General features: G+C 54.0%; 1 protein-coding gene across 7 annotated transcripts in view; it reads right to left on the bottom strand.

The window, feature by feature from the left end:
- TNRC18 (trinucleotide repeat containing 18) overlaps window positions 1-20,052 on the bottom strand; it is an 85,145-nt gene extending 65,093 nt beyond the window's left edge. For 6 of the 7 annotated variants that reach the window (XM_036826019.1, XM_036826022.1, XM_036826020.1 and 3 more), the window contains exons 1-2: window positions 19,692-20,051; window positions 17,352-17,788 (exon numbers count right to left, since the gene is read on the bottom strand). In XM_036826019.1, coding sequence (XP_036681914.1) covers window positions 17,352-17,538 — 187 coding nt within the window. In that variant the 5' untranslated portion in view covers window positions 17,539-17,788; window positions 19,692-20,051. Of the gene's footprint in view, window positions 1-17,351; window positions 17,789-19,691 lie in introns of all 7 variants that reach the window. The other variant, XM_036826026.1, reaches the window with a different exon arrangement.
- Window positions 20,053-20,990: the final 938 nt, after the last annotated feature.

Here is a 20,990-nt window from a genome sequence, read left to right as displayed (position 1 = left end):
CTGCCTGGTCCCCCTAGGGTGGAGGAGAAGCAGCTGACCCCCCAAGCCCGGCCCAGCGGCATCTCCGGACTGCCTTCTGAGCTCCACGCCCCCGCATCCCTCCCCCCGGAGTACCTGGAGCTCTCCTCAGAGTCTAGGTACACATCCTCCGCTCCGCACACCCACCCCTGGGGACACAGCGGTGGCCTCCCGGGTTCACAGAGAAGGGTGGAGGCCTCCGGGCTCGGGGCGGAGGGGTGGGGGGCAGTGACAGTCAAGCCAGAGCCCACCGCCTTTCCCTAGACTTGGCTGGAAATCCTCCAGCACAGCCTGGGGTGGAAGGGGTCTCCATCCCTCTCATCACAGACTGAGGTCAAGGCCTGGCCCCCCTTCCCTGGTCCCAAGCCGCCCCCTGGTGACCAGAGGCCTCCGTGCCACCTGCCCACCCACGCGAGTATCTCACTCCACGACTGTCCAAGCCTAGAACACACAGTGAACCCGTAATAAAGTACCATTACTCGTAATTAGAAAGGGGGACCTAACCCAACTTCAACAGACACCGGGCTTCACATGGAGACGCTCATGGAATCTTCCCACAGGCCTTTCATGGGGCACAGAGGACAATCCCAAAGCCACACAGCCCTGGACCAGGGGCAGAGCCAGGGCTGACCCGGAGCCCAGCCGTGCAGCCCACACCCCTCCTACAGGGTAGCCACTCGAGGGCCACCAGGATCCCCCGTGGGAGAACGTTCCCACTGGCCTGCCCGCCATCCTGGACAGACCAAAACCTGGTGAATCAATGACACCTGTTCTAGATATTCGCTGGACACTCCAGGAGCCACTGGCCACGTGTGGCTACTGAGCACTTGAAACATGTGGCTGGTGAGACTGAGGAACCGCATCTTCAATTTTATTAAATTTTAATTAATTTAGACTTAATTTAGCCACAGTCTGGATGGAAGGCTCCTCCCTGCTGGAAACCGGAGCAGAGCAGGGACGGGACCTCTGACAGGCCAGGCCCCCATCATGGACAGAGGCGCAACAGAGGGGGGGCCCCCAGGGGACAGTGGAAAACAAACCCTGGCCCCAACGCCCACGGCTCTGTGACTCTGAGTGAGTTACTTCACTTCCCCAGGCTGAGGAGCCGGATAACAGGAATCTCTCCCCTCCACGTGGACGCACAGATTCAATGAACTCACGTTTGTAAAATGCTTTCGTGAAGTGCCTCGTTATTTATTAGCTACACAACCTGGGGTTTGAAGAAGCCCAGCAACTGCTCCAGGTCAGGGTCCAGGTGGGACTATCACCTCTACCCAAATTCCATCTGTCCTTCCTTAAAATAAAACTTTAATTCTGAAACTAGAGAGAGCTGGTGGTTGCCCATGATGAATGCACTACCTACCACGGAAAGGCATGCTTTCAAATAATTCATTGCGCATTATGTGAATTTCACCTCGATTTAAAAAAAAAAAAACCACGTAAGCTCCTCTCTCTGCCTCTGAATCCAACACTGCATCTCCCTGACCTTGCTGCCCAGGGCACCCCAGGGCCCAGAGGTTTCCGGGCTGTCACTTTCCCATCCTGGCTCACCCTCCCACAGCCCTGGGAGTGAAGGAATCTTGTTACCCCCATTTTACAGACTAAGAAACTGAGGCTTAGAGAGACTGTCTGGTATCACCGGGCCGGGGCAACCGAGTCGCTCAGCTGGTGCTAAAAGCACTCACTGCACACCAAGGCCTCAGCTCAGGAATCCCACCGCGCCAGGCCCTTGGCTCCAGACCGGCCACTGTCCCTCGGACCCTGAGTGAGGGAACCCCCTCACACAGGGCCTGGCCCTCGGAGGTGCTTGGAAAATGGTTTTCCCCTTCTCCGGTCCCAGTGAGAGAGGAAGGATGCCCCCGGGGCAAGAAAGGAGGTCCCGAGGCCTGGCTATGGGGCAACGTGCCCGTGCCCCTGCCTGGGGGAGAGGTCCAGGTCCCTCTGGGAATATAAGCAGCAGGGAGCTGGGCATGGGCCCCCCACTCCACCCAGCCTTGGCACCCCCCCACCCCGCCTGTGCCCCCTCCAGGACTGAGCTAACAGGCCCTCCCGAGGTGGGACCCGCCAACCTCCCAGCCCCTCCCACCCCACGCACTGCATCTCGGGAACACAGCAGAGAGCCATGAGTTTGGGGGTGCAGGCCAGCCTGTTCTCAGCCATCGCCACCTCCTTCATCCACACTGAGAACACAGGAAGGGCTTCAGGGCTTTGCCGACTCCAAGGCTGGCCAAGGTCACCAGCAGGCAGAACTCGAATCCTGAAAAGGTGTTTGCTTCCTTCCTTCCTCCCCTCACTGCTCAGGCAGGGCTCCCAGGTGCTGGGGGCTTGGGAATGAGGCCCGTCCGGATGAACCCCACAGGGGGCTGCACTACGCTCAGCTGCTGGTCCCCAGAGAGGGCAACGGTGAGGCCACCTTAGCCGGTCAGTGGAACCTTGCCTCTGTAATGGATGGAGTCCCTGGGCTCCTTCTAGAAACTGACTATATAATAGGTACCTGAAGTCCTCGCTGGTGGGAGCGGGGTGGGGGACTTGGATGAGATCATGGTGGGTACAAAGGTCTGGTAAACAATGAAGGACTCATAGGACTTTATCACAGGCTCGGGCGGGAATATGGGACAGCACAGCCCCACGGGCTGCACCCCAGGGCCTTTGCACCTCAGCCTGGAATCCATTCCTCCCTCCAGATACTGCAAGTTATCTGTATACTCCCATCTGTATATACCTCACTCCCTTCTCTTGCAGCCCAGGTGACAGGGGACAAATGCGGCCTTCCCGCCATCACCAGGGCCCCCGTAAACTGCAACCTGCCCCACCCCCACCCCCTTTCCTGAATTATTTTTTCCACCGTGCTTATCACCACTTATCAGACCATATACACATTAGCTCCTTCTTTATTGTAGTTCCTTGTTTATTGTCCCTCTCCACCCACTGGAACAGGAGTAGGCAAGCTTTTTCTTGAAAGGGCCGGATAATAAATACTTTAGGCGTTGCAGGCCTATTCTGCGTGCCTGACAATACTTAAAAACTACTGGGCGGGGCTTCCCTGGTGGCGCAGTGGTTGAGAGTCTGCCTGCCAACGCAGGGGACACGGGTTCGAGCCCTGGTCTGGGAAGATCCCACATGCCGCGGAGCAACTGGGCCCATGAGCCACAATTACTGAGCCTGCGCGTCTGGAGCCTGTGCTCCGCAACGGGAGAGGCTGCGACAGAGAGAGGCCCGCGCACCACGATGAAGAGTGGCCCCCGCTCGCCGCAACTGGATAAAGACCTCGCACAGAAACGAAGACCCAACACAGCCAAAAAAATAAATAAAAAAAAAAAAACTACTGGGCTTTGTCCCAGTGAAACTTTATTTACAAAAATCAGGAGATGGGCCAGATTCGGAGGCAGTTTGCAGACCCCTGCATTACAGTGTAGGTCTACGCCATCCCCAGTGCCCCCCTGTGTACCTACACTGTACACAGTAGGTGCTCGATTAATAGTTACGGGTGGGAGGGATGGGCAAGGTCACGATCAGTTAGAACGGGATGAAGGACAAAGAGGAGCCTTTCCTGGGCCCTGCTTCACAGCCAGCATAGGGTTTCAAGGCTTCACTTCATTCTGTCTCTAATCCAACCACCCCCGTGCCACCCTCCCCCCAAACTACCCACCCCCACCATCAACTCTGGGAGGGACAGATTCTTGTCCCTTTTACAGATGAGGAAACTGAGGCTCTGACTCCAAAATCTACACTTTTCCACTCAGCCACAGCACCCAGACTCGAGACCCTGTTTTCATCTTTTCACTCCCAAAGACCCCCTCCCCAACCAAACAAGAAACAAATGTGTTTTCCCTTCGTATTTTAAAATGTTTTGGCCTCGCAAAGGAACTGCATCCCTTAAGAAGTCACCAAACGCTATCAGAGCCTCTCATCAGCATGATCAGATCAGGGTTATCACCCAAAAAAAAGCCCATTCTAGCCCAGAGCACAGGCATGTGACTTAGCCGTTTCTATGACAGCCGCTGAAAATAGTCCGAGGACCCTCTGGATAAAATGACCTTCAGACTCCCATTCATCCCAAGATTTCTGTAATATCTAAGCCAGAGCAGGGGTTAATGCCCCATCTCATAAAGAAAGAGCCTTATCGTTCAATAAGAATCTCAAGCAATTCACAAATGAAGAACAGTAAATAATGGCCGAATTCAGGAAAAAGTTAGTATCGCAAACAAGTATCGAAACAGGATGACATCATTTTCATCTATCAAATCAGCATATTTTTAGTTTGACTGTGGGCCGGGGGTGGGGTGGGGGCGTGTAGAGCAGCGGAGGGAGGGTGAGGACAGGGCCAACCCATCCCCAGCTTTTGGGAAGCAAATCAGCAGGCTAGCAAAGCCCAGACCCACTTCTGGGGGTCCCCCTCAAGGAAACCACCTTTGTGGGTAAAGAGGTCCTTATCAGGATGCTCGCTGCAGCCAAACTGATCTAGAGATTTAATGCAATCCCAATCCAAACCCCAGTAGGGGCAAAGGTTGGGGGAGGGGGAGGGGCTGTGAAAATTGAAAAACTGTCTCTAAAAGTCACATAGAAATTGAAAGTCGGGTGAAAAATTGAAGAGATTTTTTGCACACCCATGTTCATAGCAGCGTTATTCCCATTCACAACAGCGAAGAGATGGAAGCAACCCAAGGGTCTATTGGATAAACAAAATGTGGTCTATCTTTATACTATGAAATATCATTCAGCCTTAAAAAGAAAGGACATTCTGACCCCTGACCCAACATGGATGAACCTTGAAGACAGGATGCTAAGCAAAATAAGCCAGACACAGGTCAAATATTGTTACGATGGCACTTCTAGGAGGTCCCTGGAGGAGCCAGATTCATAGAGACGGGAAGTAGAGGGTGGGGGCCAGGGGCTGGGGGAGGGGGATGGAGGTTAGTGCTTAATGGGGACAGAGTTTCAGTTCGGAGGATGGAAATGTTCTGGAGATGATGGTGGTTACCGTTAATGGTGATGACTTGACTGACAATGTGAATGTACTTAATGCCACTGAACTGTACATGTAAAAATGGTTACAATGGCAAACTTATATGTATTGTACTAGTTAAAAGAAAAAGTTATATAGAAACACAGAAAATCAAGAATAGCCAGGGCGGACTTCCCTGGTGGCGCAGTGGTTGTGAATCCACCTGCCAATGCAGGAGACATGGGTTCGAGCCCTGGTCTGGGAAGATCCCACATGCCGCAGAGCAACTAAGCCCGTGAGCTACAACTACTGAGCCCAAGCGCCACAACTACTGAGCCCACACGCCACAACTACTGAAGCCCGAGCACCTAGAGTCCGTGCTCCCCAGCAGGAGAGGCCACCACAATGAGAGGCCCTTGCACTGCAACGAGGAGTAGCCCCCTCTCATAGCAACTAGAGAAAGCTCATGCGCAGCGGCAAAGACCCAACGCAGCCAAAAGTAAAATAAAATAAATAAATAATTTAAAAAAAAAAAAAAAGAATAGCCAGGGCAACCTTCAAGATGAAGAATAACGTGGCAAGACTTAGGCTATCAAATACCAATAATGCAGCTGGTGTGATATCGGCACATGGGTACATGAAAAGGCCTATGGGAACAGGACCGTTCAGAAACAGGCCCACCATTGCACAAGGTAGAAAAAGGATGGTCTTTTCAATAAACACTGCTGGTCCGCTTGGACACCCATATGGGAAAACCCATGAATCTTGACCCCCCTACTTCACACCATACATAAAAATCCCTTCCAGGTGCACTGCAGAAAGGCAAAAGGCAAAAGATTCTAGAAGAAAACACTGGAAAGGCAAAAGCTTCTAGAAGAAAACACTGGAAAATTCCTTCACGACCCAAGGGCAGCCAAAGCTTTCTTAAAGACCACATTAAAAAGCACTGACCATAAAGATAAGACTGATATACTAAAGTACATGAAAATTAGTCATGTCTATTCATCACATGACACCATTAGGAGAATGAAAATGTGAGCCACCTCATGGAAAAAGATCTGTGCCCCACTGAAGGGCTTGTATCCAAAATATATAAAGAACGCCTGAGAATCAACAAGCAAAACGCAGACACCACAATGTAAAAACGGGCAAGATTCGACAGGAGAGTGGCAAATAAGGACGTCCAAGTGTCCAGTAAATCCATGACAAGGTACTCAGCCTCATAAACCATGGAGGAAATGTGAATGAAAACTTCTACACACCCACCAGAAGGGTTAATGTGTCAAAAAGGAAAAATGGACAATATTAATACATGGCCAGAGGGAGCATAAATCAGTACAACCATTCTCAAAGAGTTTGGCAGAATCTAGAAACCTTTCTGACCCAGGAATGCCCTCGCAGGTCTGTGTAGAAAGATCACAGATTGGAATTCAAAGATCTTCTCACCAGTAATCGCCAAAACTGGAAAATAACCCAAATGTCCAACAAGAGCTGGATAAACAAATTGTGACATTCTCACAGGAGGCAACCCCTTCAGCAAGGAGAAGGCACTACAGTGACCAGGGCAGGATAAATCTCACAACCTCACACCCAAGAGAACACACTATATGCTTCCACAAACGTGAAGGGCACCAACAGACAATTCGGAGCAGGTGGTTTAAGCCAGGATAGCGGTCACCTTGGGACAGGGTGACGGAACAGGGCACCTGGGTTTCCTTCTTAACCTGGTTGATTCCGTTTGTGAAAAAAATAACCAAACTGTACATTTATGATCTCTGCTTATTTCTGTGTGTCCTTTAAGCCCCAATAAAAAATATCCTTTAAAAAACTGAGTGCAGAGGGAGGCCAATCTGAACACAAGCATGAGTAATTTTCATGGAACTCTCACACTGACAAAATTTGCAAAAACAAAAACAAGTAAATAAATAAAAATGAGCCCAGAAAGGAAAAGGGAAAGAGAAAGAAAAATTCTTATTCATACCCCATCTCTCCCCAGCCCCTGGCTTTCTCACCAGAGAGCTCAGGTCTGGCCCCTAGATCCCACACTTCCTGGCTGTGTGACCTTGGGGAGGTGACACAACCTCTCTGAGCCTTACTTTCCTCTAAAGTAAAATCGGGAGTTCCCTGGTGGTCTAGTGGTTAGGATTCCGGGCTTTCACTGCCATGACCCAGGTTCAGTCCCTGGTGGGGGAACTGAGATCCCGCAAGCTGCGCGGTGTGGCCAACAAAAAAAATAATAATAAAATAAAATAAAATAAAGCTCTCACCTTTAAAAATAAAGTAAAATGAAGGGCAGGCAAGAAAGGAAAGAAACTGTGACTGGGGCCGTGCCTGTGTCCTCCGCTTCATGGCACTCCCCTCTCCCCGAGGAAGGTGACACAAGACAGACCAGCAAGGCTGAGGGACAGAGCTAGAGGGTGGGGGGCTTACCTTGCACATTCTTGGTGCTGTGACTGGGCCACAGGACCTGTGGCCACTGCCAGCATCCCCAAGCTCCCATCCGCGCAGTACACGTGGCTGAGAATCTTGAGCTGCCGAGGTTCTTCCCCTGAGCTAAGCAGAGGCTCAGAAGCCACCAGGACAGATTGACCTGCCCCGCCCACCCAGGAGGGGAGGGGTCCAGCTGGGCCCGAGGGCTGGCCCGAGGGGCTTTATTCCTCCAGCTCCCTCATCCAGGCTAAGTGTTACCTCCAGCCTCCCTCCCCTCCCGCTGGAGCCAGCCCTCACCCCAAGACGGTCGGATCCCAGCAGGCACCTTTTAGCCGCCCAGACCTCCCAGCTCCTCCCCAGCAGAGGTCACAGCAAGAGAAGGCCAATCTGGGTTTAACTCCAGCCCCTCCCCCAGCCCAGAATCTGGGCCCCCTGTAGGCTAGGACTTTGCCTTGCTCCCACCAGACACCCAGCCCACAAAGTAGGTGCTCAAATCTAAATAAAGGGGATCCCAAGGCAGCCCAGAGCGGTCAAGGCCTCAGCCTTGCCAATGATATGCAAATGAATCCACCCCGGCCTCGCCCCAGGGCTCCAGACTTTCTCAATTCTAAAGCAATTACAGAGGATTTCCCCATTGATTTCTCTTCCCCCTAAAGGAGGTCCTGGCCTAGAGGAAGTAGAGGTAGGGATGGAGGGAGGGCCTTCTAGGAACTATCGGCCAAAAACAGGGCAGCGTCCTAGTGGGGAAGGCGGAGACAGAGAGGAACCAGGTCTCTCCGGCACACGGGCCAGGGGAGGAGAGGCGGCCGGATCCCAGGGCACTGAGATCTAGCATGACAAATCCTTTCCCAGAGGACTTCCCTGGCGGTCCAGTGGTTTAGACTCCACGCATCCTCTGCAGGGGGCACTGGTTCGATCCCTGGTTGGGGAACTAAGATCCCGCATGCCAAAAAAAGAAAGAAAAGAAAAAAATCCTTCCCCAGATGCCAGAACACTCACAAAAATGGCAGTAACACGGTTTTAAAAGGAAACATTACTGCGCATGAATGGAACCCTTGAGGGTCTTGGGCTGGATTTTCAGGGCTGGTGTGGGGACCAAAGTGAAAATGGGATCTGAGTACTACAAATCCTCATTCTTAAAAGGTACACTCAGCTCTTGGAAGAGGGGCGGCCAAGTTTAAACTCCCTGGAGGCTGTAACAGGACTCCAGCCTGGGAGACTGAGGAAGACAGAAAGGAAGACCTACAGACACTGTCAGAAACTTCCACCATGGTCAACAAGCCCCCCCCTTGGATCCCAGTCCTGTCAGCTTGTTAGCGCCTCTTTCTTAAATATGAAGAGACACCAGAGAACCAGCCACCAGACACCTGCAGAGTCTCTAACGTTAAAGACAAATGAACAAAAAAGACCCAGGGGAACAGAGACCATGCCTGAGAGAAGAAAACTCCAGAAAAAAAATATAATTAATATCCTGCAGGTGATGAGAACTAATATATCCATGAAACAAGAACAGGATGCGATTGAAAAAATAAAAGCACTTTCCTAGTGGCACAGTGGTTAATAATCCGCCTGCCAATGCAGGGAACACGGGTCCAATCCCTGGTCCTAGTCCGGGAAGATCCCACATGCCACGGTGCAACTAAGCCCATGCGCCACAACTACTGAGCCTGCGCTCTAGAGCCCGCGAGCCACAACTACTGAAGCCTGCGCGCCTAGAGCCCGTGCTCCGCAACAAGAGAAGCCACTGCAATGAAAAGCCTGCGCACCGCAACAAAGAGTAGCCCCGCTAGCCACAACTAAAGAAAGCCCACGGGCAGCAACAAAGACCCAACGCAGCCAAAAATAAAAATAAACAAATATTAAAAAAAAAAAAGAGGAGCATCCAGATTATAAGACCGAGCTCCTAGACATTAAAAATATGACAACTTAATTAAAAAATCAAACTGCACAGTTAGAAGACACAATTGAGACCATCTAGAAAGCAGAAGAAACAAAGAAATGGAAAATAGCAAAGAAAGTAGAAGAAAAGTAGGTGATCGGTCTAGGAGCTCCACTACCTAATAGAGGCACTAGAAAGAATAGCAAAAATGGTGAGAAGCAAATCATAAAATACCAATAAAATTAATAGTAATTCAAAAAGTCTTCATTTAAAATGTAAAAGGTAAGCACTATTACTCGTTCTACAAAAGAAAAAACTGAAGCTTACAGAGTTAGGTAACATGTCCAAGGCCATGTGGCAAGTGGAAGAGCACGTGTAAGAATTTCAGAGCCAATGCTCTATAACTATTACGTGGTTCTAAAAGATTTTAGGCGTTTGTAAAAGGGAAGACAAGAAGTTCACGTACAAAGATCAAGAATCAAAATAACATCACACCCTCAAAATCTGCACTGGAATTTAGAAGGTGATGTTGCAGTTCCCTCAAATTATTTCCAAGATGCCCGTGAAGCGTGAAGGTAGAATAAAGGCATCTTCAGGTATACTAGGCCTCAAAAAAACTGCCTTCTGTGTATCTTTTCACAGAATGCTACTGCAAGATATGCTCCAGCAAAATAAGGAAAGCAGGAAAGAGGAAGGAATGAGAATCAGGAAACAGGAGATGCAACATAGCACAGAGGGACAGTGAGTCTGAACAGGCCCAGGCACCAGGCAAACCAGACTAGAGCAGGAAGAAGAAAAACTGCAGGAAGGACATCTCCAAGGAAAGAAAGAGGCAGCTCATCCAACAGATCTAACCAAATGAAAACTATACCAAGAGATGAGAAGACAGAGACTCTAAGAAATCCCTGCAAATGGGGGGGAAAAAGAGGCAATTAATAACTCAAGGAAATAAAGAAATGAATTTTATTATATCACTTGGCTCAAATACAAACATTTACAAATCCAAAGCCATAATAATAAAACTGATTTAAACAAAATTGTATTTTGGGAATTCCCTGGCGGTCCAGTGGCTGGGACTCTGTGCTTTCACTGCCGAGGGTCCAGGAGGGCCCAGGTTCAATCCCTGGTGGGGGAACTAGGATCCCACAGGCTGCGTGGCACAGCCAAAACAAAAAACAAAACAAAAACAACAACAAAACAAAATTGTATTTCACAAATATTGGGAGGAGAGAGGAAGGAGGAATGGGGGCGGGGGAGGGCGTGAGGCCACAATGACAATCAACATTTACTAAGTGCTTATCATTTTCCAGATACTGTTCTAAATGCTTTACATGTATTAATGATTTAATCCTCATAACAATCTCATGAAGTAGATACTATTATTATCCCCATTTTACAGATGAGAAAACCAAGGTAAGAGAGGTAAAGAAACTTGCCTACGGTCTCACACTAATAAATGGGAGAGTCAGGATAGAGACTTGGACAGTCTACGCAAAATCCTCATCTTCTATAGAAGTCAATAAAGAATCTAAAAATCTAAAAAATAACTAGCGGGAGAAGCAGGGGATTACAGAAAAATACGGATGAAAAGGCCAAAAAAGAAAAACAGCCAAGAGAATTTAAAGGGGGCATCAGGAATGGGGAGACAGGAGGCAAGGGATTGCTGGCTCTCTTTATAATCCTTCTAACACCATCTGACTTTTTAAACGACACCTAACTTTAAAGTTTATACTCCGCATAAAACAGAAGTGTATACTTTCACTAGGTGAATTTTACAGGATGCAAAGTATTCCTCAATAAAGCTTAAAAAAATGAGGGAAAAAAAGTGTTTAAGATGCAGGCACAGGGACTTCCCTGGCAGTCCAGTGGTTAAGAATCTGAGCTTCCAGTGCAGGGGGCACGGGTTCAATCCCTGGTTGGGGAACTAAGATCCCGTTTGCCGCTGGTTGCGGAGCGGGGGGCGGGGGATGCACGCTCAATTAGGTACTAGGTACTACCACTTACTCACCAGAATGAATAGAATTTAAAGCAACTGACAATATCACGTGCTGGGAAGACAGGGAACGGATTGCACAATGGTGCAACCATTGGGAAGCTCACAGCTACAAAAGCTGAATCTACACATACTCTGTGACCCACCAATTCCAGTCCTAGATACTATATACACGGCGAAAGAAATGTGTACCTATGTGCACCAAAAGGGCATGATCCTACCAACACTATTCATAGCCAACACTGGAAACAACCTAAATGTCCATCAACAGACAAGAGTGATGTGAATTGCGCTGTATTCACGGGGTGGAATACCATACAGCAACCAGAAATCAGTAACTGCTTCACACCTCAGATACGGATGAATCTTACACACTGGTGTGAGTGAAAACAGCTAAAAATCAAAAAGGACATGCTGCATGATTCCATTTACAGAAAGCTCAAATACAGGCAAAACTAATCTAAGGTAACAGAAATAAGAATGAAGTTGGGTGTGGGGTGGATAGTGACCAGGAGAGAGAGCAGAGGGAACCTTCTGGATGCGGGAAATGTCCTGACCTTGAGCTGGCTGGTGGTGACATCAGTGTGTTCATTTTGTAAAACTGCAAGTACTGACCACTCAAGATTGAAGCGTTTTACAGAGTATCCATTACACCAAAAAAGGAGAATAATAAAAATAATGGGTTCCAGTTGGCACCCTGAAGTCTAAGGAGCCTGTAGACCATACAAAAGGGGCTACGTACACAATTTCAGAGGTCCTCAGAGAGGACCAGACTAGAGCCAGGGATTCGTGAGTCACTGGTTAAGGACAATTTTAATTACAGCAATCACTTTTACTGTAACTTTTGCACAGGGCTATTCGTGTGCTAGGCACTTCAGTACCACTAATGGACCCATTTCATAGATAAGAAAATCTAGGCTTAGAGTCATCACCCAGTAAGTGCAGGAGCAAGATCTAAACTCCAGAAATCCGACCTCAGCCCCGAGGCCCTCCTGCCCCCAGCAGTTATCTGGAGATTGCAAGATGAACCTAAGCTGGTGCCTAAGGCCCAGAACATGCAAAATTATTACTGAGAGTGTGTGAAGCAGGTTATTTATTCTGGGCTGAGGGTCCATCACTTTCATTAGCTCATCAAAGAACCTGGGATGCAGATGGTGAATGCATTCAGGGCCTGCAAAGATGGTTTGTTTTTGTGATTCTGATCAAATGGCCTTGACTTCCTCCAAAGTCAGATGCCAGGCCTCTATGGGCAGCTGGTGTGGCAAGGACCCTAGCCCTGGGGGCCAAGACTGGCCACTGGCCAGGTGTCCCCACTGCCCCTGGGGAGGCCCAAGACCTGTCTTGAGCAGCTCCCATAGGTGCCCTCAAAAGCTGGGCTGGGAAGTAAAGGACAGGTGAAGTTCATGATGGGGGTAGATTCTGGGCGAAAGACAGGACCCCACATGACCAAAGATAGGGCTCCAAGTGACCTGGTGGCGGTTACGTGAGATCAGACTGCAGACTGGTCCACGCTAGGAGCCGAGAGCACCCCGACCTGGCCACATCCAAATCAAGAATGCTCTGTCACCACCTTCTCCTCAAACCTCTTCCTCCCCATTCCTCCAGGAGTAGCACTGACCAAGAATCCATTTGCTGTCCTCCTCATCTGCCCCTCCACGTCGATCTCAGCAGCCCCACCTCCACAGGACACGAAACCCTGGCCACCTCCAGCCTCCCTCCCTGGTCACTATCACCTCCCTGAGAGCCTCCTCACCACGGACAAGTTCCCTGCTTCTCTCCCGTCTACCGATCTCCAGCAATCCAGACTAATTTTGTTAAATGCCCATTTGGAAATCATTTCAAACTCAAAGTCTGAAACAGTACAACTAGCAAATAGTCCAACTGCCATATGACCTTCCCCAGGTTTGGCAGTTGTGAACTGCTTTCTCACCCTACGTGTGAATGGTGAGAAGTTGATTTATTTGAAGTCATTTGATTTATCGTTGTCTCCCACGTCTAAAAATTTTAGATATTGTTTTTTTCTTTTCCTGAGCCATTCCTGAGTAGTTGCGTTCATCAAGTCCCCGGCCCCTAAACATTTCAGTGTTCTTACTTCCGAAGAGCAAGGACCGTCTCCTACATAATCACAGTACAGTGATCAACTTCGTGAAACCTGATATTCACTATCGGCTAATCTACAGTCCATATTCCAATTCTGTCAATTGCCCCAGTGATATTCTTTAGAGCAATTTCTTCCCTGATCCAAGATCCAATCGAGGGCTATATATGGCCTTTTGCTGTCAGTTTTTTCGTCTCCTTCAACCAGGAACAGTTCTCAGCCTTCGTCTTGCATGCCATTGACATTTTTTAAGAGTCCAGACTAGTTCTGTAAAATGTCCCTCAATTTGAGTCACTCCCTCCATTTAAAACCCTGACTTCTCATTCCTCAGAGTTTGAAATTCCAAGACCTCATTACTGGCCTTCAGGGACCTGCAGGGTCCCACACTCCCCTCCCCACCCCTACCCCCCTACCCCCAGCTCTGGCCATTCTCAGGGCTCACAGCCCCTCACCACTCCGGCCAAAAAAGTCCCTCGGTATTTTCTTTCTTTCACAGTCTATCTCTCTCTTTAAAATGACTTCCTTCGCTGACTTATGTTTACTGCCTGGCCCCCACACACTAAGATGGGAGCTCCAATGACGGCAAAGATTTCTGTGTTTGGTCGCCGCCGATTCCCAGGGCCGGAGCAGTGCCTGGCACACAGGAGGCACTTGGAAATCCTTTGCTGAGTAAATGAATAAGTGAGGAAAGAAGACAGCGCTGAGGCTGAGAGCTAAAGAACCAGGAGGCTCAGAGAGCCAGGGGGCTGTGGAGGCCCTTCCAGATTCTAGAACATTCCCCAGGCCTCCCCTATGCCTCTGCCCAGACAAGGATGCACCCAGCAAATCTCCCTTATCTTGGGGATCACATCACTCCACCAGCCAGTCCCACTGATTAATCTTCTTAAGTCAATCTCAGTAGGCTGACTGGATTCCAGAGACAGAGCTGATCAGACCCTGGAGAAGGCCCACAGCCCGCTATTGTCCACTGGCCGGTCCAAAGTGCAGGGCCTCCCCATCCTGATCCTGGGTTCCCACCCCCCATTCACATATCCTCCAGGGGCCAGCCCAGGGTGTGGGGTCAGGGAGAATAAACATCCAAGCACAAAATCCTGCTAATAGCTCTTTAATTGCAATGGTGAGGAAAACTGAGTCCAGGCCTCCCAACCGCAGAGCAGAGGAGCAGGTCGACCAGGTGTTTGTCACTTACTTGCCCATCTCAACGACTGCTGTGAACATTTTAGGGCTCACATACCTATCAATACTCAAGATTACTGGAAAGGGAACCGGGACCCTCTATCCCAAACCCTATTTATTCTTGATTTCACCTCGTCTTCTGCAGAGGAAGGAACCATCCCTCTCCACCCAGATCCACGATGCAGAAAGCTGTCTCCCAACCCCCCTGTCAATACCTGCTTGAATAGGGTCCCAGCCACCACCCCCCAGCCAGGGTCCCTTCCAGCTGTGAGCCCTCCCGGGGCAGCTCCCTCTGCCCTGGAAAGCTGGATTCGCCCGGAGTTCCCAACCACGCTGGAGTCCAGAGGTAACTCGGCCTCTCTGGTTGTGTGACCTGAGGCAAATAGCTCAGCTTCTCCAGGCTTCCCAGTACAAACATAAACAAATAAAGAGGCGGCTGATAACGTTGGCGAGACTTAGGGAGCTGACAGCCAAGAAGGTGATGCGCGTTGGAAGCGGAAAATTTAGCACCTGCACCCCGCAAGAAAGGCGGGGACGGGTGCTGCGTTGAGAAATGTGTAATCCCGCCCCGCCCCAAGCAGTGAATGGGGAGCAGTTCCCCACCGCCTGGCTAATGGGATTAGCACCGGCCTTGGTCTGGGCGTTGGCCCGGGGTCTGGGGGGTCCCTAGGTCTCACTGCGGCCACTCGACCGGCGGGGAGCAAGAGGCAGCGCCAGCCCCCCACCCTTCCCTGCTGGGTGAGCGAGCACCGGCCTGAGTGGCGGCGCTTCCCGAGCCCGGCTACTCTTTCCTCCATGACCTCAGCCGCCGAGCACGCAGAACTCAGGCAGGTCCTAACTCACAAAGTGCCGGCACAGGCCTCTGCGGCCACCTCCCGCTGGACTTCCTCGTCCTGCCTGCCCCGCCACCGAGTCCCCTCCCCCCGTGCCTCAGCGTCCCCATCCACCTAATGGGCATTAGATGGCCTGGTTGCTGCGGCTGGGCTCGGCGCGGCCCTGGCCCCCTTGAGTGGTGGCTGTTTTCCCGGCTTCTCATTAGAACACTTGGCCGCGGCCAGGCCCCAGCCAGACTGGAGACCGGGAGTCCGCGGCGCCCTCTCCCAGACTCTCGGAAGGCGAGTGAAGGCCCTGCCAGCCAGAATGACTGGGGTCTCACTTCTAGGCCACAGAACCCTGCCACCTCCCCGGGCCGGGCCAAGCGACCTTAAGAGCGCAAACACAAAAATTACCGCGGCCTCTGGGCGCGCGCAAAAGGGAACAGCCCGAGCGGCCCTTTGTACCCCAGGGCCGCCCCCCAGCCCTTCCTCTAGGGTCTCCGGCACCCCTCCCTCACCGGAAGCGCACCACTTGGGAGAAAACCCTAGCCCTCAGCGTGGCCGGCCGGGCAGAGCTCCTGGGGGACACGCGCACCCCAAGGCCACGACCCGGTCCTCGGCTCCCCCGCAGGCGGGGATCTTCGCGCTCCCGGCCCCCCCCCGCCCCCCGTGCGTGCCCCTCCCCCGCCTGGCGCCTCACAAAGGCCCTTTGTCCCGCCGAGCCCTGGGACTCTGGTTCCTGAAAAGTTCCAAGAGAAAAATCAAAGAGAGAGGCAAAAACAGCGAGTGCTGCCGAGCGGGCTGGGTCGGTGCGGCAGGGCCAAGGCGGCTGCTGCGGCCCAGAGGTGTCCCCTCCAAGACCCCAAGGCCAAGGGAGCGTCGGGAGCTCCCCGAGAAATCACAAGAATCCTAGACTACGCTTTGTTGTGGGAGAGGTGGATTTTTTAAAAGTTGAAGCGTGGGACGCCAGGCACAAAGCTGGAGGCAGCCGGGGGAGGAGGAACCGGGTTTTCTGCGGCGGCCGAAGGCAAGTCTGGAGGTCCCCGCGTCTCCCTTCCCACCCCGCCGGACTGGAGCGGCCGAGGCCCGCGTGGGGCAAGCTTCTCCCTCTCCAGTGTGGTCCCCACCGAGCCTGGGCAGCCTCTCTCGGGAAATGGCAGAAGCCACCGGGCCTTCTCGGCCACCTCCTCCCGCGCTTCCATGTCAGACCCACGGTGTTCCCTCCGCCGATCGTGCCCCGCGGATCCGCTCCAGCGCCGCTTCCTTCCCCTACCTTCGGGACGGCGACTGCCCAGGGTCTGCATCCCTGCCTTCCCGCAGCAGAACAAGGGGTCCCCGGGGCCGGGGTTGCTGCCCTCCTCCCGGGGGGGGGTGGGGTGGGGGTGGGATGAGGGGTCTCCCAAGAGCCGCCGGCTGCCCGCCCGCGAGAGGCTGCGTTCCCAGGGCTGGGGTCTTCGTCCGTCCGCACCCTCAGGCGCCGGGGCTGGCTGGAGACCCCGCACGAGAGTCGAGAAGCTAAGGACCGAACCCGGGCCCACGGCGCCTGAAAGAACATTTGCCACGAAAACTATTCTGGCTCTGGGAGCAGATGTCTCAAAGGGTATGGAGCTGGTCTGTTCTTTTCTCGCCCAGATTTTGAGACCTCCAGCCCAGGCTCGAGCTGCAGGAGTCCAGGGTTTGGAATCGCCCCTGGTGGCTCCGATTTCGGCAGACTCGAGCGCCTTGGGAGGGCCCGACGCGCCGGGGAAGGCAGCTGAGTCGCGCGCCGCTCTCCACCGGGGCCTCCAGACTGGCCTCTGCCCCGGGCCCAGGGGTCTCCCCGGCCCGGGAGCTGAGCCTGCCCGCAACCCGTGGGCACCCAGTGGACCGGCCGAGGGAGAAGGAGGGGCCGAACCCCCGTTGCGAACGCCGGGGGAACGGACCTAGCACTTTCCCCGGGCCTCCCTCCCAGGATCCCGAGGAGACAACAGGGGGCGGGCACCGCGCAAGGCACTTACCCGGGTGCGGGTGGAGGTTGAGGCCGGCCATGTACTTCCCGGGCGGCAGCGCGCCGGGCAAGCCTGAAGCGGGCAGGCGTCCGGCCGTGGCGGCGCCCACGCGGTGACTGTCCATGGCCAGGCCGGACAGCAGCGGCGGCGGGGGGCCGTGCACAGACCGCGGGGGCCCGAAGTCTCGGCCATCCATCCTCCGCGGGAGTGCCGCGGCCAGCCCCCCACCCGGCCCGCGGGCCTAGTTCAGTGGGACCTAAAAGTTCGGCCTCGACGTAGTCCCAGAGTCCTCGGGCGGCGGGGGCTCCGCGGCGTGCATGGCGGCGGCGGCGGCCAGCGGGGCTTGCGCTCGGCGGCGGGCCTGCGGCCCGAGGCGCACAGACGGCCGGTGGTGGGGCCCCCTCCGGGCGGCCAGGCGGAGCTGCGCGAGGCGGCGCACAAGGCGTCTTGGCGGGGAGAGGAGACGGGCCGCAGAAGAAACAGAAGGGGTCAAAAGAAAAAGAAGGGGAAAAAAGAAACAAGTTCAGAAAGTCGTCTTGCCGTTCGGGGTCGGGGGCTGCCGATGTGGTGGCCAGAAATGAAATCGGGAGTAGCCCCTTTTCCATAAAAAGTTAAATTCCATGCTCCTTCCTTCGGCGGCATCGGGCTCACGGGCAACGGCTCAAAAGGTGGCCGGTGGCGCGCTGCGCCCCAGCCCAGACTCTGCCTCGGCAGCTCACGGGTGCTCCCGAAACCGGGGAAGGCCCCTCGGCCGCGCCCCGAGCGCGTCAGTACAAACCTCCGAAGTGTGTTGGATTCCTGGGCATCACATGCTCCGGGGTTTCAAACAGTGAAACCTTTCCATGAGCAGTTCGAAATGTCTCCCTAAACACTACGTAACTATCTGATCTGGAAAGTTTAATACTTAACCTTTGGGAGCCCTTGTCTCCCGTTTCTGAGTTTGGTTCCCCTGAGCTCGCCCCGAGTCGCAGATTAGTAGTTTTTTCATGAAAGAGGGTGCTAAGCGGGTTTATTATTTTTAAAGAGACTCATCGCCCCCTCTCTCCACCCCGCTCGGGCCACTGTGAGTCGCAGAGCCTAAGTCCGAAGAGCCGAGACGTGGCATTCTCGCCCGAGGACTGGAAAGAATCCTTCAAAACAAGCTTTGGTTTCATTTTCCAACGCCCTGGCCTGGGAATCCTGCGGCCCGAGGACGTGGCCTGGCGCGGGGGATTTGGGGGGCGTCAGAGGGGAAGGGAGGGACTCAAGGGTGTCGCTCCTACCCTAGCTTGCCCCCAACCCCAAAAATAACCTACAAAGAAAACCTTCGCGTCGCGGGCCGACCGAGGGGCGCCTCCCCTAGCGTTGGGCAAATGCCCCTGTAGTTCCAGTTTAAAGCTGTTTATTTAAAAGATTTGCCGATTCCCGTGGGGGCGGGAGGGGGTCTGGGAGCCAACCCTGCCCTCGCTCTCCGTCTGCCCTCAGCAGCTCGGATTCCTGATTCCAAGAGGCCCGGGCGCTCCTAGAGCCACCGATCAAGCCAAAGCCACCGGCTCCCGGGTGCCCGCCCTGCGCCCCGCGACCGGCGGCCAGGCCCCGGAGCTGCAGATCCTCTCAGCCGCAACCCCCCGGCGTCCTCCAGCCTCCCTCCCCAACTTTGCTAAGGATGCTTATTTTAACCCGGTTTTGGTTACAAACACCCCCTCCCTCCCTCGCTGCTTCCCATCAGGCTCTGGTTACCAGATCCGCGTTTACTTTAGAAAAATCTAAGATCGCCACATCCGAAGATACATGTCAGGCGATGAGCTTTCCGTGATTTAAAAAAAAAAAAAAATTCTTTGTGTAGCTTTCTTTTAAAAGCCAGCGCTTCGGGTCATGCCCCAGCGCCCCACTTTGGGGAAGTCGGGGTGAAGCCCCCCGGAACACCCTTGCTCTGGTAGAGAAGCTGGCTCGGCCATCTGCGGGCTCTGCTGCGTTCTCCCTACTTTTCTCCCCCTCTTAAATGCAGTTAAAATGGCTGAATTCCGGCTTTTAATTAAAAACAGCCTATAATCGAAAACGTCTAGGCGTCCCTGGCTCCCCCACCGCCTGCCGGGAACCGAGAAGGGAACCGACGCCCCTCGGCCCGGTTGGGCGGGCTAGAGCAGGGCTGGGGGCTCAGGTGGGCGCCCGGGGCGCAAGGACTTGCCCCCACCCCTCCCGGGGCACCCCACCACGCCGGCCCTGGTCCCCCGATTCTGTCCTCGGGAGCTGGAGAGCTGCGGGTATCCCCGGCGCACCCCGAGGGGGGAGGCGGGGTGGGGGGCCATCTGGAGAAGTTTGGAGACCATCGCGCCCGGCCAGGGGCAGGCGGGTGGCCCGGCGGCGTACCTGGCGCGGCAGGGCTCCCGGCTCCAGGCGACGGCGACTCCGGTGGCGGCCCCGGCTCCCGGCGCGGCTAGGCGCCCGTGCTGCCCGCCATCCCGCGGCCGCTGCTCCCCTTCGCCACCCGCAGCCGCCTCACACTTTTTGCCCGCCTTTCCTTTTTTTGGTAGAAAACCGCTCCCCGGGCCGAGCGCTCGGCGCGCCAACTCCTCCGCCCTCCCGCGGCCGGGCTCCCGCAGCCCCCGGAAAAGCCAGCTTTCCTCCCGCCGAGCTCCCCGCTTTTTAATAAAATCCAGGTAGCGCCGGTTTAAAGAATCCCAAATCTCCATATACAGCCCGGGATTGGAAAAGGTACATTACACAACCCCCCTTTCAAGTTCCTCTCGCTGGATCTAAAAAAAAAAAAAAAAAAAAAAAAAAAAAACCCGCGGGGGGGCGGGAAAGGGGAGGCTGGGGGAGGGGAACACTCTCCGGCGAAGAAACACGCATTGTTCCCGGGTGCCCGCCTCCCCCCAGGCCTGCCCTCGGCCGCCACCCATTGGCCGCGCGCGCCGCCAATCACGCGCATGTAAACACCTTGGCCCTCAGCCATCCCTATAAAACCAATTACGGACGAAGGGGCTCCAGCAGTTTCCAGGCTCCCCTCGGTGGGGCTGAATGATCAAAACTGGTGGTGAGAATTTTTCCGGGCCGTTTCTAGGCAGCCCTCCCCCTCCACCAGCTCGGACCCCCCCTTCCTCCTCCTCCTTTTTCCTCCCCCCTCCCCCAGCGTCTGGGCTGAGTGATCAAAATAGAGGAAGATGGTTGTCGCCGCAATCCAGGGCTTTGCAAGGCGCGGTTTAATGGGCCGCCTGTCAGCTTCCTGCTCGCAGGAGGAGGTGACAAGCCGAGCGAGCCGGGAAGAGCCAGAGGCCCGGCCGGCTGCACCCCGGGCCCGGGCCCCCGGCTCCCCACCTCCCCTGGGGCGCGCCTTCTACAACGCGCGGTGGAGACGCCAAAACGGACAAGGGCTGCTTTTTCCCTCCTCCCCCCACCACACTTTAAAACAAAGCAGCGATTCATTGCCTCCCCGAACTGCGCGGTCGGGTGGGATGGGCAGGCGAGAAGGCGGTTTTCCTAGCCCTGGTCTGCGGGTTCCTCCCTGAAACGCGGTGTCAGATGGTTACTGATTAATATTTTGGAGAGGCCGCGGCGGCGGGCAGCGGGTGAGTCTCTAATCTCCTAAAAGGGGTTCCTATAGAAACGCGGGCCAGGGCGCGCCCCCTGCTCGGCCCCGGCCGGGGCTGCGGCGCTTTGCACCGCGCC

Source organism: Balaenoptera musculus, chromosome 15, assembly GCF_009873245.2.
Source record: "Balaenoptera musculus isolate JJ_BM4_2016_0621 chromosome 15, mBalMus1.pri.v3, whole genome shotgun sequence".
In the NCBI taxonomy this organism is placed as follows: Eukaryota; Metazoa; Chordata; class Mammalia; order Artiodactyla; family Balaenopteridae; genus Balaenoptera; species Balaenoptera musculus.
This window is presented reverse-complemented; position numbering and strand designations above follow the sequence as displayed.